The sequence below is a fragment of the Curcuma longa genome, chromosome 16, assembly GCF_044706935.1.
Source record: "Curcuma longa cultivar G26 ecotype Majalengka, Jawa Barat chromosome 16, ITB_CL_G26_1.1, whole genome shotgun sequence".
Taxonomy (NCBI): Eukaryota; Viridiplantae; Streptophyta; class Magnoliopsida; order Zingiberales; family Zingiberaceae; genus Curcuma; species Curcuma longa.
Window position 1 is genome coordinate 12,193,918 of NC_133876.1, and position 27,101 is coordinate 12,221,018.

Here is a 27,101-nt window from a genome sequence, read left to right on the forward strand (position 1 = left end):
GCTGAGATCCGAAACGAGTTCGGTTTCGGTTTTAAACCCGGTTCCTCACGAGCTTTGAGCAACGGCGGCCGAGCATGACACGTCACGAGCCGGGTTCGTGGAGTTGGAAAAACGGTCGAACCAATCGGCTGCCGATTCGCGGAGTTGAACCGTGTGCTTTGAGAGTCGTGCGGAGGATGATCAGTGGCTTGGAGATTCGTGAGTGAAGATATGGACGGTCGGATTTGCGTTCTGCGCGGCGGGCTGGCTATTAAGAGTAAATTGAGCTTAAATTTAATTAATCAAGAATAATTAATTATATTCGTCATTTAGGCGATCCCTCTCTGGATTGTTTTGTTGTGCCTATGGTTCAGTCGATGACGGCCACGGCCAATGGCCCGTAATCTTCCTCCACGTCTATCGCATTCTTCGTGCCAGAAGCCAACGGTGATATTCCGGTGGGTTCCCCCGCCGGCCGGTGAAATCGCAATCAATCGCGACGCTTCGGTCCGCGATGATCGCATCGGCCTCGAGTGCGTCGGTCGTGGCCACGCCGGCGAAGTACTGTTCGCCGTCGCTGCAGAGTACTAAAACAAGAAACTCTCTGCAGAGGTTTCTCCGCCGGTGGATATCCTGAACGGAGCAAGAGAAGCCGAGAGTTATTCCGAAGAACTTAGTTTTAGAAAAGAATATAGAGAAAGAAGAGTTTAAAAAGAGGAAGCTAAAATAATAACTCATGTTAGGGTTTTTATAGCCTGAAAGTATCTACACATTGGATGGGAGAGTGTCATTATGGAAATCTATGCGTAAATCAGATTCAACAATCGTTTCCTTTTGGTCTTATATGCAGAAAAAATGATTAATATTCGAGGGAACCACTACAAAAATTAACAGAAATAGCTAGCGACGGACCAATTCCGTCGCTAATCGGTCGTTAACCTCGGTTAACGATCGATTAGCGACGGAAATCGACCGTCGCGTAAAATTCGGTCGTTGACGTCATCATAGCTGCGGAATTTATAATTCCGTGGCTAATTAGAGACGGAAAATTCATCCCGTCGCTAAAATTTAGCTACGGAATTATTTTTCGTCGCTAATAAATAGCGACGGAAAATATAATTCCGTCTCTAAATGTTAGCGACGGAATTTATATATTCCGTCGCTAATTAGCGACGGAATGATAAATCCCGTCGCTAATTTACATGGGAAAATGTAAAAAAAAATAATTTTGTAGCGACGGAATTTTAAATTTTTTAGCGACGAAATTATAAATTCCGTCGCTAATTTACAGGGAAAAAAATAAAAATAAAAATTTTTAAAAAATAATTTTGTAGTGACGGAATTATAAATTCCGTCGCTAAATAGCGACGGAATTTTAAATTCCGTCTCTAATTTCTGAAAAAAAAAATTAAAAAAAATAATTTTGTAGCGACGGAATTTAAAATTCCGTCGCTAATGGTTTTTAGAAAATAAAAAAAATCGGTGCTGATTAATTTAAATCCAGTGCTGATTAGCAACGGAATTAAAAAAATTCCGTCGCTAATAGGTTTTTTAAATTTATTATTTGTTTTAATTCCCTGTAATCTCCTGTTTACAACAAAATAAAATTATACAGAAGCAATCATAAGAAACACAATCACAGTAACATAAACCCAACAGATTTACATGGCAAACAGTGGAAAACTAAATGTTATTAAGCTACTAAATTTACAAAACCCAACATATTTTGTCAGATTCGACAGTCACAAATTGTACCAACTTAGGGGGTGTTTGGTTTAAGGTTCCCCAAATGTAAATGTTCAGTTGAGTTCTTGAAATTTGTGCAATGGACATCATATGGGTGTTTGGGTTTAAATGGTGAATGTACATATGAGGTTGGGTAACTGGAAATTGAGGGTTGGCAAAAAGGACCTATGGAGGTCCTTTTTGCCAACCTGAAAGTTTAAATTACACATCTACCCTTGTAAAAAATATATAAGGATTTTTTCAAGTTTTTAGTAAGGGTAAATAAGTAAATGGACATCTAAAATACAACTCAACCTCATATTCACCAAACACTCCATTTACATTTACATTTTCTCAACCTTTTCTCAACCCCAACTATACATTTACATATTTTCAACCCCAACTTTCCGTTGAAAAAATACAACTTAAAACCAAACACCCCCTTAATCCAAGACATAGGTTTACATGGTAAACAGTGGAAATAATCAAAATGATTCTGATAGTAGAGTGCTGAAAGACCGATCACTAGTCTTCTTTGAGATTTCATCCTTATGTGCCCGTCTCACAAAATCCGGATGCATTCAATGTAGAAATTAGTTTTACCTGCATGATGAAACCATGATCATTAACAAAGTTAATGTGTATCACATCAAGTCAACTATGGAGGTTTGCTAGGATAGGAATTAGCATGGAGGAATGGCTACCAATCAATATCAAAGCCATAGTTACAGTATACTTTCCCCTTCCAACATATTACAAATAAATTCATGCAACAATTAAATATCTGATACGAAGAGGCAATTCATAATAAAACTAGAATTAAACATACCTTGAGTTGGGCCGACAGAAAAGGCTTACTAATGCATAAAGTATTAAGTCATTTTCATAAGATTGAATGTTGTTTCACTCTGCAGTTATACTAAATGAAGATGGAAAGAAATCCAATGTAAATCCAAAATTGTTAGGTCTAGTTAACTAGACCTAACAACTTTGTAATCACCTACCCACTCTTATGCTACCACGTGTCATCCAAAATATTCACGTTCCCCATTAATGGATTTATGGAGGATGATAGTTTACAGACTATGTAAAAGTGGGGACTAGGACTGAGACGGCGTTGGTCGAGATGGGACTCAGAACCGAGATGACTGAGATGGTGTTGACCGAGATTGGACTCTGGACCGAGATAGGCGAGATGACATTGGTCGAGACGGGACTCAGGACCGAGATGGCCGAGACGGCATTAGGACCGAGATGACCGAGACGACGTTGGTCGAGACGGGACTCAGGACCAAGATGACCGAGACGGCGTTGATCGAGACGAGACTCAGGATCAAGATGGCTGAAACGGCATTGGGACCGAGATGGTCGAGACGGCATTGGGACCAAGGTGGCCGAGACAATGTTGGCCGAGATAGGACTCGGGATCGAAATGGTCAAAATGACATTGTTTGATATGGGGCTCAGAACCGAGATGGTCAGGACGACATTAGCCAAGATGGGATTTGGGATTGAGATGGTCAAGACTACGTTGCCCAAGATCGCCGAGATGACATTGGTCGAGATGAGACTCAAGATCAAGATGGTGCTGAAACCGAGATAAATTCAAGATCGAGATTGCATTGGAGACAAAGACGAGGTTTGAAATCAAGATAACGTTGAACCCAATGTAAGACCCAAGACTGAGACAGCATCTATCCCGCCCTAGCTAACTCTACTCGGATGAGTTCATGTTGACTCGTATTGTTAGGTCAGCACGAACTTTAACTCTTATTATTTGACTCTTGACTACGTAGAAGAAGAAGTCACGTCACCCCATTGCACTTGCACAGTTTCATGTTTTGAACAAACAAATTAAATTAAGCTTGTTTAAGTTTCTTCGCGGAACAACAAATATACAAAGTAAAGTCCACGACCATGTCACCGGAGTTGAGGACAGCCCTTGGGAATGTAGGCGCCGGCCTCGGTGGGGCATCTAGCGAGGGGGCAGTAGTCGTCGGCGACGCCTCCCCACCAATTGACGGAGTAGATGCTATAGTTCCCGAGGGCGAAGAAGGCGACGACGCCCATGAAGCTCGTGCCGGCGTCGAGGGCGGCGGACAGCACGTAGGCGTAGCGGCCCCACCACTGCTTGTGGTGCTTGAACACCCAGTAGTTGAAGACGAAGCCGACGATGAACCAGCAGTTGAAGTTGATGGCCTTGACCGGGGGAATGAAGCCGGCGGCCGCGAAGATGACGGGGAAGTTGATGAGCCGGATCCATTTCTTCTCCGGGAAGAGGCGGTGGAAGAGGTAGACGACGGCGGGGGCGAGGAGGCCGAGGAGGAAGAAGTAGTTGAGGCCGGAGTAGATGGAGCCGGGGCCGAACATCCGGCGAGGCCCGACCACGCCCCAGATAACCGAGGAGCTGAAGAACACAGCGTCGCCGGGGCACGTCCACGGGGTGTCGTCCGGCAGCAGATCGGTCTCGCAGATGTGGGGGACCTCGGTGAGCAGCCACCACGCCGTGCCGAAGTAGCTCGCGTTGGCGATCACCGCACCCGCCAACTGATCATTCACAAACAAAAATCATCTTAATTTGCTTTCTTTCTCATCTTGATTTAGATTTTTGCCCTTGAATCAATTACCTGGGCGATGAACATGGATCTAGGAGGAATCTTCATGTAGTAACCGAGCTTGAAATCGCAGAGAAAGGTGATGGCTTGGCCCATACTCATGTCGGCGTAGGTTTTGAAGACAACATTGGCCAATGGCTTCCCCGGCAGTATGTAACCAATCACCATCTCTGATATTATGTTGATCCCAGGCATCTGCTCGATCGATCGATCGCGCACAAAATATATCAACGTAACTGATCGATTAGGATCATCGGAATATTCCAAATGGTGACGGCGAATAATATAATTATATACCGTATTGGCTGTGGCGGCGATGATCCCGACGGGCAGGGTGAAGAAGAAGGCCATGGCGATGGCGAGGAGGATGCCCCAGTAAGGCAGCTGCAGGGCGCGGCCGAAGCCCTCGACGGTGTAGATGGAGAGCGCGGTGACGAGGAGGAGGAGGAGGTGGAACCACCACTGAGGCACGGCGGCGTAGTTGGCCTTCATGATCCTCCCGTGCACGTCCAGGAACTTCTCGCTCGCCGTCGACGTCGCCTGCCGCCAGAGCTTCAGCATGTACTGGCCGTCGAAGAGGAGGACGTGGGAGAGGGTGGCGGTGAGCGTGGCGAAGCCGATGCCGTAGGAGATGGCGAAGAAGGTGCTGATGTAGATGTCGCTGTAGTTCTCGTACGCCTCGACGTTGAAGGTGAAGGTCTTGGGGTCGAGGACGCGGTTGAGGTCGTAGGGACGGCCGGAGCCTTCGAAGAGGTGCGACGTGAGGAAGGTGAAGCGGCGGGCGTCGTAGACGTTGGTCCAGTAGCAGAGCGGCCTGACGATGTAGACGAAGATGACGAAGCTGGCGAGGACGTTGAAGAGGACGAAGGTGGGCGCCGCGATGGGGCTGCCGAGCACGGAGGCGGTGGCCCAGTCGAAGGCGATGGAACCGACGCCGAGGCCCCTCAAGCCGGAGCCGATCTGTTGGATGGGGATCGAATCCTTCCAAATGAGGCAGAGGATCGAGATGGAGCTGATGGCCGGGAAGAAGTAGTTGGGGACGACGTAGTAGGAGAAGCTGCAGGCCATGCAAATGAGGAAGAACTGGAGCCGCGTCACGCCGCCCTTCGGCCGCCGTTCTTCCTCGTTCAGCGCTCTGCATTTCGACAGAGAGAGCTCGTTCAATCGATCGATCAATAAACGTATCGATCGAGTTCATATCGAACACACACATACCTGAACAAAGATACTATAACGAGAGTGCCAGGCCACCACATGTAAGGAGAATCCACCAAGTATTTTCTGAACAATCCAGCCCAGCCAAATCCTAACAACTGAAGAAGAAGAAGAAGAACAAGAAGAAGAGGAAGAAATCAAAATTTAATCGAAAATAATTCGTTTTTTATTTATAGATTTGGGTGTAGAATTTTTGTGATTGATTGTTAATTACTTGAGTGGTTTGTGTGAGGAGGACGGCGGCCATGGCGTTGATGCGGCGGTGGTAGAAGGCCTTGACGATGGTGACGATGCTGACGGCGTAATTGCCGCCGGTGCCGGAGCTGGCGATGATGGTGACGAGGACGTGCTCTTTGATGGTGAAAGGGCCGGGGTTGAGGGAGAAGGAGCAGCCGAGGAGGGGGATCCTGACGATCGTCGGAGGGAGGACGCGGGCCATCCAGCGGCCGATGGGCAGCGCCAGGATCTGGACGCAGACGGCGGAGATGGAGAGCTGGTTGGTGCGGTAGCTGAAGAACTGGTTGACGAAGGCGAGGAGGACGCAGCTGACGACGCCGAGGATCCACGTGCGGATCGTCAGGCATGGCTGCGATGGGTCGTCGGTCGTCGGCACCGTCATCCGCACCTGCTCGATCGGGCAGTCGTCTTCTTCTTTGTCTGAGGTCAAATATGTAAAAAAATAGAAATATTGGTCAAATTTATCAATAAAAAAATTAATATTTTAATATACTTTTTAAAATAAAAAAATTATACAAAAAATTTAAGAGATCCAAATTGTTAAACAAATAAGAATTTATTTATATTTATTTAATATATAAATAATTAATAATTATATATATTTATTTATTTGACTTATTAATATTTATAAATAGATATTATAAACTATTGATAAATAATATTTATGAATAAAAAATTTTAAGATGAACAAATAAATTTTTATTAGCAAGTACAATAATCAATCAAATAAATTTAAAATATAAATTTTTTTAAATAATTAAATAAATTTAAAATAAGAATTTGATAATATCTAAATCAATTAAGCTCAAGTTAAGCCAAACAATCATTTTAATTTTGATTATAATTAATCCATATCTCAAAATTAATAGGGAGCTAAGAAAAGAGAAGATTTCAAGAACACAAACCATTGAATTTGGATAGAGGAGATTGGGGCAAACTTGCTGAAGTGGATGGAGGAGGTTCAGGGGCGACTGAAGCCATTGACAATGATGATATTGTGATCGATTAATCGAACAACAATAACGAAAGTTTTATCTCACTAGATGAGATCGATGGATTGAAGGTTAATTAAAATGTAAGAGGAATTAAGATTGAACTTGGAGTGAGATTGAGAGATTTTGCAAGGAGTTGAATTTATAAGGCAGTGTGCCAGTTAAGATTCTCCTAATTAAGATTAATTTCCTATGTAGAGCCATTGAACTTTTGTTACTAATTATGGGTCGAGTCCAACTTATTGTTGTTGTTGTTGTTGTTGTTGTTGTAAGGTTGTAGATTTCGTTCCAACTGTCTTTACTACTCTTCTAGTTAACATTGCTTTCTTTATCTTTCTATGTGGCATGATTTAGGATTTGAACAATGTAGATATTTAGCACTTAATCAAATTTTCTGTAAAATTATTAATTAAATTTTTATATTCAAATTTTGGCATAGGCCATTAAGGCCTATGCCGCCTTGAGCCGACCCTGTTTCAACTTGAGTTGTCGACCTCTTGCCGACCTCCTGACCTATCATCACACCAATTTGGGGTGTAAGAAAGGTAATTCTAAATATTATTTATTTCAATTTTATCCCTGTGTTAACATATTAATTCTTAAATAATTTATTTAACTTTTTTTTTAATTTCTCTAGCTAAGCACAATCTTTTCACTCCTTTTTTACATCAATAAATTTTTATAGAAATATACGTAAAAATAATAATTTATCTTTTGTCGTACCAAAGTAAATAGATTCTATATTTTGCATGTCTACTCATTATTTTTTAATTTTTTTTATTTATTTAAGTCGTAAATATTTATTTTAGTTGGTTTCATAAGGTTATTTTGACAAGAAAAATTTTATATTTATTTAATGAGCTATACATATTTTTTTCATATATAGATTTATTTTAAGAAATAAGGATACTTTTATAATTTTATATATTTAATTTTCATTCTTTTTTCTTTCCACCCAAATAAAGTAACTCACGTTACATTAATAAACCTTCCCTTCATCTCAAACAAGAAGAACGTAAATACTTAGCGTCATCTCGGTCTCAAGTCTCATCTCGACTAATGTCGTCTCAGCCATCTCGATCCTGAGTTTCATCTCGACCAACGTAGTTTTGACAATCTCGGTCTCAAGTTCCATTTCGGACAATGTCGTCTTGACCATCTCGGTCTTGAGTCCCATCTCGACTAATGTCGTCTCAGCCATCTCGGTCCCGAGTCACATATCGACCAATGCCATCTCTGTCCCAATGCTGTCTCAGGCATCTCGGTCCTGAGTCTCATCTCGACTAATACCGTCTCGGCTATTTCGATCTAGAGTCCCATCTCGACCAACACCGTCTCAGTCCTGGACCTTACCTTGTTCTTTTGTAAAAGGTGGAATTTGCTACTCCAATGACTTCACACGGTCAACCTCATGACTATCTGTGAATAGATAAATCAAAAAACTACAATTGGCCACGACAGAAACTTGAATCAGTTTATCTTGTTCTTCTGCAAAAGGTGGAATTTGCTACTCTAACAACTTCACATGGTCGACCCCATGACCATCTGTAAAGAGATAAATTGAAAAATTACAGTTTGCCACGATGGAAACTTGAATCAATTTACTTTGTTTTTTTTTTGTAAAAGGTGGAATTTGCTACTCCAACGACATCACACGATCAGTCCCATGACCATATGTGAAGAGATAAATCGAAAAACTACAGTTAACCACAACGGAAGAGGATATTGTCTCGACTTCGTCGAGATTTAAATCCTTGTCCTCTTCTGCAATTCTGCTCCGTCGTAACTAACTCAGCTATACCCAAAGGTTATAAATCAGTTTATCCTGAACCATTAGTAAAGTTGTCCATGACCAAATTCGCTTATGGTCACGAACAAGACGAAGTTAAGAATTTCATATTAGAGGAATAAAAGATATGTGTTTATATAAAAGGATGATCAAGAGATTGGACCAATGATAGATCAGGAGGTCGACAGATCGGGTCGGATCAGCTCGACTGATCGGAGAATGATGATATTCGTTTTGATTAAGTCCTAGATATCTACATTGTTCAAGTCATGAAGCATGCCACATAGATAAAGAAAGCAATGTTAACCAGAAGAGTAGTAATTAAAGACAGTTGGAGCGAAATCTTTACAACAACAATAACAAGTTGGACTCGACCAATAATTAGTAACAAAAGTTCAATGGCTTTATATAGGAAATTAACCTTAATTAGGAGAATCTTAACTGACACACTGCCTTATAAATTCAACTCCTTGCAAAATCTCTCTCCATCTCACTCCTTCAACTTCAATCTTAATTCCTATTGCATTTTAATTAACCTTCGATCTATCGATCTCATCTAGTTGGATAAAACTTTCGTTATTGTTATTGTTGTTCAATTAATCAATCACAATATCATCATTGTCAATGGCTTCAGTCGCTCCTGAACCTCCTCCATCTACTTCAGCAAGTCTACCCCAACCTCTTCCATCCAAATTCAATGGTTTGTGTTTTTGAAATCTTCTCTTTTCTTTGTTCCTTATTAATTTTGAGATATGGATTAATTATAATCAAAATTAAAATGATTGTTTGAGCTTAATTGATTTAGATATTATTAAATTTTCATTTTAAATTTATTTAATTATTTAAAAATTTTTATATTTTAAATTTATTTGATTGATTATTATACTTATAATAAAAATTTATATATTCATCTTAAAAATTTTTTATTCATAAATATTATTTATCAATAGTTTATAATATCTATTTATGAATATTAATGAGTTAAATAAATAAATAAATAAATATATATATATATATATAATTATTAATTATTTATATATTAAATAAATATAAATAAATTCTTATCTGTTTAACAATTTGGATCTCTTAAATTTTTTGTATAATTTTTTATTTTAAAAAATATATTAAAATATTAATTTATTTATTGATAAATTTGACCAATATTTCTATTTTTTTACATATTTGACCTCAGACAAAGAAGAAGACGACTGCCCGATCGAGCAGGTGCGGATGACGGTGCCGACGACCGACGACCCATCGCAGCCATGCCTGACGATCCGCACGTGGATCCTCGGCGTCGTCAGCTGCGTCCTCCTCGCCTTCGTCAACCAGTTCTTCAGCTACCGCACCAACCAGCTCTCCATCTCCGCCGTCTGCGTCCAGATCCTGGCGCTGCCCATCGGCCGCTGGATGGCCCGCGTCCTCCCTCCGACGATCGTCAGGATCCCCCTCCTCGGCTGCTCCTTCTCCCTCAACCCCGGCCCCTTCACCATCAAAGAGCACGTCCTCGTCACCATCATCGCCAGCTCCGGCACCGGCGGCAATTACGCCGTCAGCATCGTCACCATCGTCAAGGCCTTCTACCACCGCCGCATCAACGCCATGGCCGCCGTCCTCCTCACACAAACCACTCAAGTAATTAACAATCAATCACAAAAACTCTACACCCAAATCTATAAATAAAAAACGAATTATTTTCGATTAAATTTTGATTTCTTCCTCTTTTGATTTCTTCTTCTTCTTCTTCAGTTGTTAGGATTTGGCTGGGCTGGATTGTTCAGAAAATACTTGGTGGATTCTCCTTACATGTGGTGGCCTGGCACTCTCGTTATAGTATCTTTGTTCAGGTATGTGTGTGTTCGATATGAACTCGATCGATACGTTTATTGATCGATCGATTGAACGAGCTCTCTCTGTCGTCGAATGCAGAGCGCTGAACGAGGAAGAACGGCGGCCGAAGGGCGGCGTGACGCGGCTCCAGTTCTTCCTCATTTGCATGGCCTGCAGCTTCTCCTACTACGTCGTCCCCAACTACTTCTTCCCGGCCATCAGCTCCATCTCGATCCTCTGCCTCATTTGGAAGGATTCCATCCCCATCCAACAGATCGGCTCCGGCTTGAGGGGCCTCGGCGTCGGCTCCATCGCCTTCGACTGGGCCACCGCCTCCGTGCTCGGCAGCCCCATCGCGGCGCCCACCTTCGTCCTCTTCAACGTCCTCGCCAGCTTCGTCATCTTCGTCTACATCGTCAGGCCGCTCTGCTACTGGACCAACGTCTACGACGCCCGCCGCTTCACCTTCCTCACGTCGCACCTCTTCGAAGGCTCCGGCCGTCCCTACGACCTCAACCGCGTCCTCGACCCCAAGACCTTCACCTTCAACGTCGAGGCGTACGAGAACTACAGCGACATCTACATCAGCACCTTCTTCGCCATCTCCTACGGCATCGGCTTCGCCACGCTCACCGCCACCCTCTCCCACGTCCTCCTCTTCGACGGCCAGTACATGCTGAAGCTCTGGCGGCAGGCGACGTCGACGGCGAGCGAGAAGTTCCTGGACGTGCACGGGAGGATCATGAAGGCCAACTACGCCGCCGTGCCTCAGTGGTGGTTCCACCTCCTCCTCCTCCTCGTCACCGCGCTCTCCATCTACACCGTCGAGGGCTTCGGCGGCGCCCTGCAGCTGCCTTACTGGGGCATCCTCCTCGCCATCGCCATGGCCTTCTTCTTCACCCTGCCCGTCGGGATCATCGCCGCCACCGCCAATACGGTATATAATTATATTATTCGCTGTTACCATTTGGAATATTCCGATGATCCTAATCGATCAGTTTGATATATTAATTTTGTGCGCGATCGATCGATCGAGCAGATGCCTGGGATCAACATAATATCAGAGATGGTGATTGGTTACATACTGCCGGGGAAGCCATTGGCCAATGTGGTGTTCAAAACCTACGCCGACATGAGTATGGGCCAAGCCATCACCTTTCTCTGCGATTTCAAGCTCGGTTACTACATGAAGATTCCTCCTAGATCCATGTTCATCGCCCAGGGTAATTGATTCAAGGGCAAAAATCTAAATTAAGATGAGAAAGAAAGCAAATTAAGATGATTTTTTTTGTTTGTGAATGATCAGTTGGCGGGTGCGGTGATCGCCAACGCGAGCTACTTCGGTACGGCGTGGTGGCTGCTCACCGAGGTCCCCCACATCTGCGAGACCGATCTGCTGCCGGACGACACCCCGTGGACGTGCCCCGGCGACGCGGTGTTCTTCAGCTCCTCGGTTATCTGGGGCGTGGTGGGGCCTCGCCGGATGTTCGGCCCCGGCTCCATCTACTCCGGCCTCAACTACTTCTTCCTCCTCGGTCTCCTCGCCCCCGCCGTCGTCTACCTCTTCCACCGCCTCTTCCCGGAGAAGAAATGGATCCGGCTCATCAACTTCCCCGTCATCTTCGCGGCCGCCGGCTTCATTCCCCCGGTCAAGGCCATCAACTTCAACTGCTGGTTCATCGTCGGCTTCGTCTTCAACTACTGGGTGTTCAAGCACCACAAGCAGTGGTGGGGCCGCTACGCCTACGTGCTGTCCGCCGCCCTCGACGCCGGCACGAGCTTCATGGGCGTCGTTGCCTTCTTCGCCCTCGGGAACTATAGCATCTACTCCGTCAATTGGTGGGGAGGCGTCGCCGACGACTACTGCCCCCTCGCTAGATGCCCCACCGAGGCCGGCGCCTACATCCCCAAGGGCTGTCCTCAACTCCGGTGACATGGTCGTGTGCTTAACTTTGTATATATGTTGTTCCACAAAGAAACTTAAACAAGCTTAATTTAATTTGTTCGTTCAAACTCTGTCCAAGTGTTCAATGGGTGACGTAGGATAAAGATTAAGAGTCAAATTCACGTTGACCTGATAATACAAGTCCATATAAATCCATCCAAGTAGCGTTAGGGCGAGATAGATGCTGTCTGAGTCACTTACGTAAAAGATAGAATATGTCACTCCAACATTCTTACATGATCGATTCCACGACTATCTGTAAGAAGGTAAATTAAAAAACTACAGTTAATCATGAAGAAGGAGGGTATTGTCTCGACTTCGTTGATATTCAAACCATTGTCTTTTTCTGCAAGTCTGCTCCGTCGTAACCAACTCAGCTATTCCTCGAGGACTGCTGTCTCAGTCTCGAACTTTATCTCGGGTTCAACATTGTCTCGATTCTTAATCTCATTGTAGCCTCCAAAGTAGTCTCAATCTCGAACCTACCTTAGTTTTAGCATCATTTCGGTCTCGAGTCTCATCTCAACTAATGTCGTCTCGGCCATCTCGATCCTGAGTTTCATCTCGGCCAACATAGTTTTGACTATCTCGGTCTCAAGTGTTAGGAACCAGGAGATGGCTAGAGAGGAGGGAGTGAATAGCCTCTCTTCGAATCGATTTTTCTCCTACAATGGATTAATACGCAGTGAAAATAGGAAAAAAACAACTGAAAAACCAGGGAAGGAGCTAACACAGAGATATACGAGGTTCGGGGATAGATGCTGTCTCAGTCTCTTACCCAAAAGATTGGAATCTGTCACTCTAGCAGTCTCACATGATCGATTTCACGACTATCTATGAGAAGATAAATTGAGAAACTACAGTTAATCATGACAAAAGAGGGTATTGTCTCGGCTTTGCTGATATTCGAACCATTGTCCTTTTCTGCAAGTCTGCTCCATCGTAATCAACTCAGCTATTCCCTGAAGCTGCTGTCTCAGTCTCGAACTTTATCTCGAGTTCAACATTGTCTAGATCGATTCTTAATCTCATTTTAGCCTTCAAATTCGTCTCGATCTCGGACCTACCTTAGTTTTATAGTCCTAAAAATATCACAGGCAAATTCGCGAGTCGCGACCATGGACAACTTTGCTAATGGGTAAACTTATTCGAGTTCAAAAGGTTTATACTGCATAGTGAAATTTTAATAAGTTAGAGTTTCCTAAAATAAATATTAAAAAAATATAATGGAAATTTAAAAAAAATGGTTTCAAATTTATTATAGATCAGAGTTAAACCATCGATGGAATTAAAACCATTAACTTAAATTAAAAAAATAAAGGCCAAATATGCATGTCTATTTATAGAAAGCAAAGCCAACGGTCTTAACTGACAGTTGCAGACATTAACGGCCACCTTGATCGGAGCTACCGTTTTCACTGGATTTGAGGGCAGCCGTGGGGGATGTAGGCGCCGGCCTCGGTGGGGCATTTGGCGAGGGGGCAGTAGTCGTCCAAGACGCCGCCCCACCAGTTGACGGCGTAGACGTCGTAGTTTCCGAGGGCGAAGAAGGCGACGACTGCCATGAAGCTCGTGCCGGCGTCGAGGGCCGCCGACAGCACGTAGGCGTAGCGCCCCCACCACTCCTTGTGCCGCTTGAACACCCAGTAGTTGACGACGAATCCGACGAGCGAACCAGGAGTTGTAGTTGACGGCCCTGGCCGGCGGCATCATGCCGGTGGCGCCGAAGATGACCGGGAAGTTGATCAGGCGGATCCATTTCTTCTCCGGGAAGAGGCGGTGGAAGACGTAGACGGGGACGGGGGCGAGGAGCCCGATGAGGAAGAAGTAGTTGAGGCCGGCGTAGACGGAGCCGGGCCCGAACATCCGGCCGGGCCCGACGACGCCCCAGATGATCGAGGCGCTGAAGAAGACGGCGTCGTTGGGGCACGTCCAGGGGGTGTCCGGCGGAAGCTTGTCGGTCTCGCAGATGTTGGGAACAGAGGTGAGCAGCCACCACGCCGTCCCGAAGTAGCAGGCGTTGGCGATCACGGCGCCGGCGAGCTGAGCGACGAACATCGATTTGGGAGGAATCTTCATGTAGTGGCCGAGCTTGAAGTCGCTCAGGAAGGTGATCGCCTGAGTCATGCTTATGTAGCCGTAGGTCTTGAAGACGACGTTCGCCATCGGCTGCCCCGGCAGCATGTAGCCGATCACCATCTCCGTGATGATGTTCAGTCCGGGCGCCGTGTTGGTGGTGGCGACGATGATGCCGATGGGGAGGGTGAAGAAGAGGGCCATGGCGATGGAGAGGAGGATGCCCCAGTAAGGCAGCTGCAGGGCGCCGCCGAAGCCCTCGCAGGCGTAGATGGAGAGGGCGGTGACGGAGACGAGGATGACGTGGAACCACCACTGCGGGACGGCCTCGTAGTTGGCCTTCATCATCCGGCCGTGGACGTCGAGCAGCTTCTCGCTCACCGTCGACCGCGCCTGCCGCCAGAGCTTCAGCATGTACTGGCCGTCGAAGAGGAAGACGTGGGAGAGGGTGGCGGTGAGGGTGGCGAAGCCGATGCCGTAGGAGATGGCGAAGAAGGTGCTCATGTAGATCTTGCTGTAGCTCTCGTACTGGCGGACGTCGAGGGAGAAGGACTCGGCGTCGAGGATGCGGTCGAGGTCGTAGGGGCCGCCGCCGCGCTCGAAGAGGTGGGAGGTGAGGAAGGTGAAGCGGCGGGCGTCGTAGATGTTGGTCCAGTAGCAGAGCGGCATGAGGATGTAGATGAGGATGACGTAGCCGGCGAGGACGTTGAAGAGGACGAAGGGCGGCGCCGCCATGGGGCTGCCGAGCCAGGCGTTGGCGGTGACCCAGTCGACCGCGAAGGCGCCCACGCCGAGACCGCTGACGCCGGAGCCGATCTGCTGGATGGGGATCGACTTCTTCCAGATGAGGCAGAGGATCGAAACAGACCCGATCGCCGGAAACAGGTAGTTGGGGACGATGTAGTAGGCGAAGCTGCACCCCAAGCTGATCAGGAAGAACTGCAGCCTCGACAAGCCGCCCTTCGGCCGCCGCTCTTCTTCATTCAAAGCTCTGCTTCAAACAAGCAAATTAAGGCATCGATTTTTACAGAGAATCTATCAAAAAACGCACCTAAAAAGGGAAACTTGAATGAGATTCGCCGGCCACCACATGAACGGAGAATCCACCAAGTATTTTCTGAACAATCCTGCCCAACCGAATCCCAGCAACTGGAGAGGATCGGAGAAGAAGAAGAAGAAAGATTAAAAATTGTTTTTTTCGTGATTTGAAATAGTAAAAATCGTTACTTGAGTGGTTTGAGTGAGGAGAATTGCGGCGGCGGCGTTGATGCTGCGGTGGTAGAAGGCCTTGACGATGGTGATGATGCCGACGGAGTAATTGCCGCCGGCGCCGGAGCCGGCGATGATGGTGATGAGGACGTGCTCCTTCATGGTGAAGGGGCCGGGGTTGAGGGAGATGGGCAGGTTGAGGAGGGGGATGGTGATGGTCGGCGGGAGGGTTCGCGCCATCCACCGGCCGGCCGGGAGGGCGAGGATCTGGACGCAGACGGAGGAGATGGAGATCCTGTTGGTGCGGTAGTCGAAGAACTGGTTGACGAAGGAGAGGACGACGCAGCCGACGATGCCGAGGATCCACGTGCGGATCGTCAGGCACGGCTGCGACGGGTCGTCGGTCGTCGGCACCGTCAGCCGGACCTCCTCGATCGGGCAGTCATTGTCGTCGTCGTCCTCGTCTGAACAAAATCGACCGTTGGATCAAATAAAAAAAATATTTTTACTATTTTTTTATTTTGAAAAATAGAAGAAAATTACCGAGAGGTTTGGGAGGAGGATCATGATCAAGAACAGCTGAAGCCATGGAGAAATCTCAGTTAATGGAGAATAATTAGAGTGGAATTAAATTTATAAGGTAGTGGGACAGTGAAGATTCAGTAATTTTGTTGCTAATTATTGAGATTAGTGAATCATGAATAATTTTTTGTTAAATGGAAGTTTGGGTGATTAAGGTTAGTAGGGAATAATTATGGGATCGATTAAAGAACAGCTGTGAGAATTAAAAAATGGAGGCTTGATTTGGCATTGAATCGAATACAAATATTTATTTGTTTGGGTTTTTAGAAGGAGAATTATGAAATGGTAATGGAAACAAAATTAATTTTTAATTTGTTTTAATTTTTGAAAAGGAAGGAAAGTAATAGACTTCATTTAAAATGCTTTAAAAAATGAAAGATAATTAATAATAATGAAAGAAAATATTATGAGTGTTTTTAATAAATTTTAAAAATGAAATTTAAGAACAAAAATGAAGATCTGTAAGTTTTGAACAATTAGTATTTGGGCTGAGTAAAATATCGATCAAATTGAATTTAACTAAATCGATTGAAATGATGAGTTAAGTTTTGTTTATTGAAAATTTATTTTTCAAAAAAAAATATATTAATTGGATTAATTTAATTTAAGATATTGATTTAATCGATTAAATAGAATTGAAAATCGTAAGTGACTATCCATTATTAATCGACTGAAATGCTTAACATCGATCGATCAGAAAAATTAATTATTTTAATTTTTAACTAAATTAATCATTTTTTTAAATTTTAATTGAATAAATCCACTTTAATGGAGAATAATTACGGGAATTAAATTTACAAGTCAGTGTACGGCAAGTGAAGATTCTCCTAGTTGAAATTTAATTTGTTAAGATTAGTGATTCATGAATTTTTTTTTTAAAAAAAGCTGATGTTCATGTAATTAAGGTTAGTGGAGAATAATTATGGGATTAATCTAAAAAACAGCCGGTAGTTAACTGTGAGAATTTAAGAATAGAGGCTTATATTTATTTGGGGTTTTAGAAGAAGAATTATGAAAAAGAAATGGAAAGTAAATTTATTTTTAATTTTTTAAAAAAGGTTTTAATTTTTGGAAATGAAGGAAAGTAATAAAGTTCATTCAAAATGATAAGTAATAACTACTGAAAAAAAATATTAGTAGTATTTTTGATAACTTAAAAAAAATCTTTAAAATAAATGATTAAATTGGAAAACAAAGATTAAGATTAGTAAGTTAGCAGAAATCAGTATTATGGCTAAGTAAAATATCGGTCAACCCTAATTAACTAACTGAATTGATCGAAATAGAGAGTTCAAAATTTTATTTTATTTTAAAAAATCAATTAATTTGATTATTTCAATTAAATTTTGAGTTTAGAATTTAAGATATAGATTTAACCAATTAAATTGAACCAATATGTTTTATCAGTCGGACTACGATTGTTATGTGTTAATACTCGATGATGGACTCGACCGTCCATCATCAACAACAGCTTTGTTGCTAATTATTGTTGATTAAGATTAGTGAATCATGAATATATATATATATATAAAAGTAGAAGTTTGGGTAATTAAGATTAGTGAGGAATAATTAGGGGATCAATTAAAGAAGTAATTAACTATGAGAATTTAAGAATGGAAGGATTTGGTTATGAGTGAATAAAAGGTAGGTTTAATCGACCTCAAGGCATGATTATTTGTAAAATATGGGGAGAAGCTATGGTGAGAGAAATTTAATGAAAATAGTTGAATTGATTATTTAATACATTGCACAACATCATTTGGCAAACTAGTCATGGGTTTTCAATTCTCCTGAAGAACATTTCCTCTCTTTTATTCCCAAGATTTCGAGGTTTACCTCACAACAACAGGCGATCACTATATTCCTCCATGAGACCTGCGAATGCAGAGAACATATTTATGATGAGTTATCCTAACAAGATACTTGAAAAATAAGGTGCTAATGTTTATGATAAGTTAAACTTTGATTGTGATAATGGATACGATTTAGTTTGTAGGCAAAAAGAAATGAAAGAAAGAAAGAAATCAGCCTGCAAATTTGATCAATCATTTGTCCCGCAGACCACTAGTTCATGTTGTCTTGAAAGACATGTGTGAGCTCCCGGGAGCATAATTCAGTTGGTGACAATGAGACAGACTTGTTAAAGTGAGCAAGAGTTGAATCTCGACGAAGTCGAGATAATTCCCTCTCCGTAGTGACCAACTGTAGCTTTTCGATTTACCTCCTTACAAATGATCGTGAAACCGACCATATAAGACCGTTGGAGTGGCGGATTCCACTTTTACTGAACTGAAGGGTATATGTGAGATTTACTGCTTCATTCTTGCACACAAAGTAGAGGATAGTGGGTGTGAGACTTATTCCTATTCGAAATGAAACTTTGAACCACATTCCTCAAGACACGTTTCCTCTCCATTCATGTAAAGCTTCCTCTTTTCCTTCTTGTTCCTCCCAATTAGTTCGACCGGCACCACAGGCAAAATAATGGCACACGACGTTCAACTCTTGTTGGGGACACAAACCCAAGCTTAGAACAAATTTTAAGCCTACTTTGTCCCCAGCAAACTTCTTCTCTCGTGTAGGTTGTGCAAGCAACCTTCCCTCCCTCTAGCACACGACTCGATTGGGCCTGTGCCCCCTCCCCCGGACAATTACAACTACAACTACTAAAGGACCATCTCGGCCAGGGAAAAATGTCTTCCCTGAAACACGATTGCTCTGACTTGAGGATTGAGTCAGTCAGGCAAAAGTGAGTTAAAGAGCTATTTAATCTGAATTTTACTTAACATAGATTTGCCTAGATGAAACTTTACTTTTCGGATGAATTCTTCTATTGCTAGGCCTCAAAAATATATATATATTTGAGAGAAGCTGAATCTTACCGAAATTAGAAATGCCTACACAAGCTCTAAGACCAGGGCAGATGCGCCGCCTCCACCATTGCAAACACCAGCAACTCCAACTTTGCCATTTCTGTGTCTCAAAACCTGTTGAGAAAGATAAGCTATTTGAATGCCACACTTCTAGAGACTAGATATATGGACATAAGCTGATGGGAAAACAGACACAACTTAAGCAGCTTAAGGTCAATGATAATATTTTCTGAATCCCAACCCAGTAATTTGGTAGTTTAACTTAGAATATAAAATCAAACAAGCTGCAAACCGTACCCCGAGTAAGGTAACTAGTATACGAGCTCCACTGCAACCTAGAGGGTGTCCCAAGGATACAGCTCCGCCATGCACATTAACTTTCTCCTGCACGAGAAGGTTAACAGAAAGAACGGATAAGTAGCCCAGCAGATTGTTTCTAATCCTTCAATAATACAAGGGTAAATGTACCAAACATAGTAGAAGAGAAGAAATAAAGCTTACGGATGGAAGCGAAAGAAGCTTCTGGTTTGCTAGGGCAACAACCTGTGGAGGGACAAAATTTTTAGCCCTTGCATGATTGAAAAATTGAAGAGGTCCAATTGTAGCAGTAATTTCAAAATCCCAAACTCACAGAGAAAGCTTCATTTATTTCATAGTAGTCAACTTGAGAAGCATCAAATCCAGCATTTGAAATAGCTTTGGGAATTGCAAGTGCTGGTGTCGTCGTAAATAATTCAGGGGCCTAAATGATAAAGACAATGTCATCCATTTGTCACAGGAAAACTGGGAAAGTAAAAGAATACGCTATAAAAGAATCTGCAAATCTGTAATAAAGCGCACATAATTTGAGTTAATGGAAAATAGTCTTCTTTATGCGAAGAAATGAAGATCCTTGTTTCTTGTTTGTTAATACCTGTGCAGAGTCAGCATAACCTCTGATCTTTGCAATCACATGCAATCCTAATTCTAAGGCCTTCTTCCCACTCACAAGCACCAAAGCAGCAGCGCCATCACTGCAAAAAATATATTTGATAAATTTAGATTGAACGTGATATGTTAAAATGTTCCAAGGTTAAACAAAACGAGTTAGACAATGTGTGTATTACAGTGACAATCATACGAAAGAACAGACGAGTGGCATTACTAAAAATGCTTTAAAAAATATAGCAATTAGGTTTAATTTGAACCGAATAAAATGAGAAAATAAATTAAGATGGTGTGAACATATTCCAAGGCTATCAATTGTTTTCGAGGAGTAGAGTCGACTAAAATGGAAGATATAATGAGTGGCGGATGACCAAAGAAAAGTTTACCTAATGCAATAAAAAATGATTTTTAATTGATTTATTTTTGGTGATAGCAACAATCTCAATACAGGGACAAGATCCATATTGCAAGCCAGAACAGGAATAGTTGGGATACCACAGCTTAACCATGATGACAGTAAAGAACCACATAAAAGAACTAGATAATTATAATCAGCAACACAAATTTCTTGTAGTACAATCACCTAGATCATATAGCTGAAGAAAGATGCATATGCCGTCGACCAAAGTTTCAGAAACCAGATTACTCAAAAGCACAGTGAAGATGGGGAACAATAGATTTAGTGTCAAGTGGATTGGATATATTAAAATCATTTACTATTTAGTTAGCTTAAAGAATAATGTTGTTTTATGAGAGTATTCTGAGGAAATCATACATATATAGATATCCAAAAAAAATTTATCATCTTCATGAAAATTTAAATAGAACCTTAAAAAATGAGCAAATATGAACCCTTTAAAAGTACGACATACTTTAGTTTTAAGAGACCATGTAAAGTAAAGCATCACACAAAAAAATACAATGTTTCTTCATGGGTGAGCTCCTGCTACATACAGAGCATTGGTAAAACAGTAGGAGCAAATACTTGTTTAAATTCAAGATGCAAACTAGTCCAATGGTACTACCTAAAACAAAACTTGTTATGCAAATATTAGCTCAAATAATCAAGAAGTTATTTATTTCAATAACAGGACAGAATAGATAATAGATTGTGGAAAATAACATGCCATGTTAAAGTCATCATGATTTAGGATGGTGCTAGCTACACAAATATCTCATCATGAGATCGGTCTTATGAATCAATATGTCAACTGTTATTATGTCCGGAAGGAAGAAATTGCACAACTAAAAAACTACCTTATACTAGATGCATTTCCAGCCGTTACTGTCCCACCGTTCTCCTTAAAACTTGGCCTGAGCTTTCTTAGTTTAACAGGATCAAACTAGCAAAAAGAGAGAGTAGAAAATAGAATTAAATCTGGGCAACAAAAGCATTGAAGAATTTACACATGACAGATCTGACATCCAACTAAAAAGCTTTCCAAGTTGCCAAGCAGAGATAAAGCCAAACGATTAATCTTAGCCCAACTGCTCAAGTAGTAAACCAGAATTGTACTTGAAATTGAAAAAAAAACTCTAATATGCCCTGTCAAGCTTTTCTAAGCGATAATGTAAGGAATTAAATGTATATTCTCTAAACAAGTTGCTTTCAGCACCCGCAGTTCAACAGAAATATTTTGCTCATTTGTGATGTTACTATAATCAATTGCATATAAATTTTGTCAAGCCTTATTTAATAAATCGATGGTCTAGGAGAGCAACTGTGCTTTGAAATTCTAAGCTCTAAGACAATATATGGCGGATATATGTCCAAATAAAGTAACCAAACTAAGAAATACATGTTTTTATACTATTCCAACTCTAATACTTCCTACCGAAGAATAACTACTATATTTCATAAACCAAACATACTATTAATTTTCTTAAATATATAAATTTCCTAGTGCCAAGAGGATGCCTCATTGGAAGCATCCAACTAAACTAACGACTAGATAAATATTATATGTCATGAGTTGCACTAACAAAATTGAAGGGGACTGCAATATGCAAGCAAGCTGGACTCCATAGAGATACTATTTCACTGGAGTTCATTGAATAAAGTAAATGGAGTTGAGTATCATAGCATAAACTCAAAAGCTGTATTGCAATGCAACAGATTGCCCACTTATAAAATTTACTTTTTCAAGGCTTTCATCCTTGTCAATAATCACCGATGGTCTTCCTCTGCCTACACAAACTTCAACCTGCAAAGCATAGGATCAGAGAACTTCAGTGAATTTTTCAAGCAATAGATATCCAGCCTAGTGTACCATATAGAGATAATTCATACTGGAGCAATTTCCCAAGTGAATGCACCAGAGTCACGAGCAGCTATTCCACGTTCATTGCTCTGAATAGCAAAAGCATCCTAAAAGCAAATAATGGAGAAAACAAAGTCAAATTCCTTTGAAATATGAATTCATGCTCAAAGATACAAACCTACTATACAGCAGGAAGTAAACAAACACTACATAAAGTGAATTGAATTGTTCATTTTGCTTCAGTGTCTACTATTTTTGGTAAAATGGTAATATGAGCCAAAATTAGCAGAACATTTTCACTTTGTGTTACAAGAACAATCAACCTTAAGCTGCTGGGATAATAAAGAACTTCTTAGATTGAAAGATAAAAAATGGAAATGGATAGTTCGTACATATGATACTACAAAAACAAAAGCAGTGTATTCTAATTATTTGGGCTTGACATGATTTATGCATAATTTCATTTAAATAATTGACTAAATGATTATTTTTTCAAAGAAACAAAACGATGGATGAGAACATATCTAACATAAAAAATTTGATCCTGATAATTCTTTAAGAACATGACCATTCAAAAATATATAGAAAAAAGGTCAAAGTCAGAAACAATAAATAGACGGTAGGATAACAAGATGGATATTTGGGAGAAACAACAGGAAGCATATCTGTCATTCCTTATCTTGGAGAAACAGATACTAGAATCAAATCCACAATATTGACAATGGAATAGTGTGTCTGCAAGTAAAGATGTGGTACAGTGTTGGACGATAGTTATTGATATTTGGATGAAATTGAAGCACGTAGTGAAGCATGTCCTGTCCCACTAGCCATAGGACCATTATCTTAGTTATTGCCGCTTTGAATTCTGATGTGAGTACTTGTTCCCATTTTATATTACTGCTATGATTGTTTGAATTCCTCCATCACAGCACTTCATAGCAGTGGTCAAGCCTTAACACAAGAGTGCAATTTTTTTTATGAAGTATGATTATGTTTGTGTACAAGCTGCAAGGGAATAACAATCAGCAAAATTTGCATACATTAGTTCCTAACTTTGATTATCATCAGTTAGTACATACAAGCTGCAAGGGTAACCAAATAACAATAAGGAAGGTTTACACACATGACAGTTCAAGCTGCATGGGTTCCTAACTCTGATTATCATCAGTTAGAATATATTATGTGTTCTCTAGAGTTTTATCATTGTAGCTTGTGGAAACTGTGTTTGCAAAGAATCCTATAAAGTTGTCTTGCAACGTAGAAAGTGCAAGAGCAAACTAACTTCGTCAAATCACAAACTTTCTTTTCATATATCAAATGCAAAGTAGAAAGCAAGAACAGAACTATTAATGAAACTAACCAGTTAAAAGGCTTAATTGCATGCAAACTTAACTAGGAATATTGACAAATGTAAAGTACATTATCAGAGCAATTCTAAGTGCTCATTTAGATGCATGATTAGTAATATGCAAAACTTCTGAAATACAGTAGAGTCATCGTGTATATTCACCTGATCTTCTCTTGTTATTGAATAATTATCAGCACATAGTTCAGCACACATTCCCATGGCAAAATCATTATAGACATCCCACAGACCATCTTTAAGCATTCCATCGACGAGTGTGTCATGTCCAAATCGAGATCCTTTTCTGAGAATGGGAAAGAACTGAAGGATTAATGGAACAAATATAATCATTTTGAAGGTAGATTCCATTTGTGACATCAGATTCAATTCACAAAAATAGTTCTACATCTAAAAGAAACTGTCACAGAGCAGAGAATAACTGATATAATATAATATAATAATTGCTTAAATAATTTATAATATTATTATACTACATACCTACTGATTGCAGTTGTCACTATGATGGTATATTTGTGTAATGTAAAATCAATATATGCGTAGAAAAGGATATGTTGTGAGTTAATTGGAGTTGAGAAGAGATATCATTATAGACAAGAGAGACAAACAAGCATATCACTGCCCCCAATCCTAACCTTGCTTCTGCAATATACTTGGGAGCATTTGACATACTTTCCATGCCACCGGCTACAACTACATCATTAACACCCAGCTGGATACTTTGTGCTGCAAGTATTGTAGCTGTAAAGCAGGAAAAAGTTTATGCGATTCCAAAGAGTGACTGAGAAAAGCTGTATCCTCTATATTGATTAATAATACCCTTCATTCCAGATGCACAGACTTTGTTTATGGTGGTGCAAACAACAGAATTTGGTGCTCCAGCACCTAGAGCAGCCTGCCTGGCAGGAGCTTGACCAAGATTTGCACTCAGGACATTGCCAAAAAAGACTTCTTGAACGAGTGAGGGATCTATGTTTGCCCTTTCAAGAGCATCTAAAAAAGCACAAAATAGTTCAAAGTCCAACACAAAGTAGTGCAAAGTCAACAAGTTTGAGAAAGTTAGATATGCTCATACGCTTAATGGCAATAGACCCAAGCTGTGTTGCAGATAGAGATGACAAAGCACCAAGAAATCCACCCATAGGTGTACGTGCAGCACCAACAATACATACATCTGCCAATAACATGGAATTATGTATATATATATGACTTTAAGAAATAAAAACATCAAATTCCCTGCCATATGCACATGTCTGTAATTATGTTCATTCTCAAGGGACTACTTGAAGACAATTGTAGTTAGAATCTTATCAAAGAAAACCAGAACAAAATTCATCATGGAACTTAGTTTGATCTCTTGGACTATATCCAAGTAATGCATGATAATTTAATTGCAGAGGTTCTGAATAACAAAATAGTCTAAGAAGAAGAAACCGAACAATATAAATTGGCAAGTCCTTCTGGTCTCATAATTAGTTTTTTTTATTTAAAAAAGTGCAGAACTTGAGCCATTCTCCTCTGTGTTAAATCCATCTAAATAGTCATAATTTTCAGTCATTTTACCTAAGCAAAAAACTATTGGATAATTTGGCATCTGATCAATAATATTCATATTTTTCAGCTATTTCACCTAAACAAACAACTAGCATGGAAACTGGCATCTGATCAATAATATTCATATTTTTCAGCTATTTCACCTAAACAAACGACTAGCATGGAAATTGACATCTGATCAAACGCCAGAATGTCAAGCGCTCAAGCTGCTAATCATTGTGCGAAAACCACTTATTTGGTTTAGTTCACATCATGTACTTCTGTTACAAACAAATACTCCATCGGCTACACATAAACTATTTGATAAGTACAAAGGGCATAGTCATATCTCATAGTACCGTAACTATATAAATCGGCCGCCTCACTAACATTTTAAGCTTTAGACCGTGATACCTCAACTAAATCTTAACATGGTATTGTAGTCAATTTTTTTAAAAACCTTGCTGAATGTGAAACAAAATATTATGGTACCAGAAAATCTCAGTTCTTCCTTTCGCCTATAACTGATTGGTTTAAGATACGGGCATAAACCACACAAGCTAAATAAATGGGCGAATCAAAGAAACAAATCGATAAGTAAGAGGAGAATAAGGCGAGTTTCTCCAACTACTCAACAAACACAAACAATTATACCTCTTGGGTTTATCTGCTCCGAAGCCATGAGTATTCCCGTGATCAGATCCAAGAAACCCGCAACTAATCAGCCTAACAAAGAGATGAAGCCGCAAACAAACAATGATTTCTCCAATAACAACGGACCTCGTGTGCAAATCATAATACAAAATGCAATTTAAAAATAAATGTAATCATAAACGAATCCTGACACAAAAAATGGGCATAAAGGTCAAACTTCATAGCGACAAAAAAAAACAGGAAAACTAAATGGACCAAATCTACCAATCAGTTGGAGATGTTAAATGAATCTAAACAAAAGAGGCTCTCTTCAAGCGCGACGAGAATACTAAGAATTAGGGCACCCTTCGAGAGACGGAATGAGAGGGCACAAAAAGTAAATCTGCTAATGAAGCGCGTCGGATCGCGTAATTAGAAGACGACGGTAGCGACATCTACAGACAGAATGGAGATCGAGACGCGAGGGAGAAGAGGAGCTCACCTTCCGCGCCACCACCAAGGCCGCTCCGCCGCTTTGGATCGGTGCCTGAGAGAGAGAGAAGAGGAGGGGAGTGACAGAGCGAACTGGAGGAAGGAGCCATGAGAAAGGCGTATTAATAGCAGTTGGAGGCGTGGGAGGAGAGAGAATGCTGGCTATTATGCATTTCGCACCCTGACTGTTTTTGTAAATGCAACATCAGGAAAAAATGACAATAAATAAATAAATAAATATTTATCCATAATTTTTTTTCTTTAAATAATTTATCTTTTAGAGAAAGATATTAAGAGGAAATTATATAAAATATATTTTTAAATTTTTTGAATCAATATATGATTATAATCATTTTGAATTAAATAATTAAGGCGATAATATTTTATTATTAAAAAATAAATTTGTTAAGTAATAGTGAGCTTCATATGTTAAGAAATTATATGTTTATATATTTACTAGAGATATTTGTAAAATTTTATTTTTAAACAAAAAAACTTAATTGAAATTTAATTTCTACTAAAAGGAGAAGAAATAAACAAAAATAAATAATACAAAATACTTATAAAAAATAGATATTTGCTTCTTTATAAATTAGCATGAAGTTTTGATAATTTAATAAATTTATACACATTTCTCTTATCATTGTCACAAATTGAACATATTAAAAATTTAGTATTCTATAGTATATCTTAACTTTGTGCTTTATAAATAATATTTTAATTTGTTAAATTTATAATATCATATATTTTTGGGTAAAAATTAAAAGGGTGCTTTTTGTGTGAACAATCTACCCCCATTTTTTAAAATATCAAAAAAAGAATAAT

The 27,101-nt window shown here is 40.7% G+C and overlaps 3 protein-coding genes and 1 pseudogene across 3 annotated transcripts; 1 reads left to right on the plus strand and 3 right to left on the minus strand.

Annotated features, from left to right (window-relative positions):
* Positions 1 to 3,624: 3,624 nt before the first annotated feature.
* LOC141846916 (oligopeptide transporter 5-like) lies at positions 3,625 to 6,186 on the minus strand. Its single transcript, XM_074734942.1, has 5 exons — positions 5,749 to 6,186; positions 5,535 to 5,632; positions 4,617 to 5,454; positions 4,332 to 4,514; positions 3,625 to 4,251 (listed from the first exon to the last, which is right to left on the minus strand). Exons 1-5 carry the CDS (start codon positions 6,151 to 6,153, stop codon positions 3,625 to 3,627), a joined length of 2,151 nt encoding a protein of 716 aa, XP_074591043.1. The 5' UTR covers positions 6,154 to 6,186.
* A 3,563-nt stretch (positions 6,187 to 9,749) lies between these two features.
* LOC141846885 (oligopeptide transporter 5-like) lies at positions 9,750 to 12,315 on the plus strand. The gene is made up of 5 exons (XM_074734907.1): positions 9,750 to 10,187; positions 10,302 to 10,399; positions 10,482 to 11,319; positions 11,422 to 11,600; positions 11,685 to 12,315. Exons 1-5 carry the CDS (start codon positions 9,783 to 9,785, stop codon positions 12,313 to 12,315), a joined length of 2,151 nt encoding a protein of 716 aa, XP_074591008.1. The 5' UTR covers positions 9,750 to 9,782.
* A 1,427-nt stretch (positions 12,316 to 13,742) lies between these two features.
* On the minus strand, positions 13,743 to 16,062 carry LOC141846884 (oligopeptide transporter 5-like; annotated as a pseudogene).
* A 1,844-nt stretch (positions 16,063 to 17,906) lies between these two features.
* LOC141846887 (acetyl-CoA acetyltransferase 2-like) lies at positions 17,907 to 26,345 on the minus strand. Its single transcript, XM_074734912.1, has 15 exons — positions 26,287 to 26,345; positions 25,806 to 25,877; positions 24,694 to 24,792; positions 24,438 to 24,611; positions 24,254 to 24,359; positions 23,766 to 23,904; positions 22,285 to 22,362; positions 22,133 to 22,198; positions 21,252 to 21,337; positions 19,981 to 20,080; positions 19,699 to 19,809; positions 19,569 to 19,610; positions 19,365 to 19,451; positions 19,077 to 19,181; positions 17,907 to 18,069 (listed from the first exon to the last, which is right to left on the minus strand). Exons 2-14 carry the CDS (start codon positions 25,831 to 25,833, stop codon positions 19,092 to 19,094), a joined length of 1,206 nt encoding a protein of 401 aa, XP_074591013.1. The 5' UTR covers positions 25,834 to 25,877; positions 26,287 to 26,345; the 3' UTR covers positions 17,907 to 18,069; positions 19,077 to 19,091.
* Between the last annotated feature and the right edge of the window lie 756 nt (positions 26,346 to 27,101).

Coding starts and splice junctions, on each gene's coding strand:
- LOC141846887 (XM_074734912.1), bottom strand. CDS start 25,833: ATGGCTTCGGAGCAGATAAACCCAAGAG. Junction 24,793..25,805: donor GGAGCAGATAAACCCAAGAG/GTATAATTGTTT, acceptor TGTTATTGGCAG/ATGTATGTATTGTTGGTGCT. Junction 24,612..24,693: donor TGGGTCTATTGCCATTAAGC/GTATGAGCATAT, acceptor GTGCTTTTTTAG/ATGCTCTTGAAAGGGCAAAC.
- LOC141846916 (XM_074734942.1), bottom strand. CDS start 6,153: ATGACGGTGCCGACGACCGACGACCCATCGCAGCCATGCCTGACGATC. Junction 5,455..5,534: donor GTTATAGTATCTTTGTTCAG/GTATGTGTGTGT, acceptor GTCGAAATGCAG/AGCGCTGAACGAGGAAGAAC. Junction 4,252..4,331: donor GATCCATGTTCATCGCCCAG/GTAATTGATTCA, acceptor GTGAATGATCAG/TTGGCGGGTGCGGTGATCGC.
- LOC141846885 (XM_074734907.1), top strand. CDS start 9,783: ATGACGGTGCCGACGACCGACGACCCATCGCAGCCATGCCTGACGATC. Junction 10,188..10,301: donor TCCTCACACAAACCACTCAA/GTAATTAACAAT, acceptor CTTCTTCTTCAG/TTGTTAGGATTTGGCTGGGC. Junction 11,320..11,421: donor TCGCCGCCACCGCCAATACG/GTATATAATTAT, acceptor TCGATCGAGCAG/ATGCCTGGGATCAACATAAT.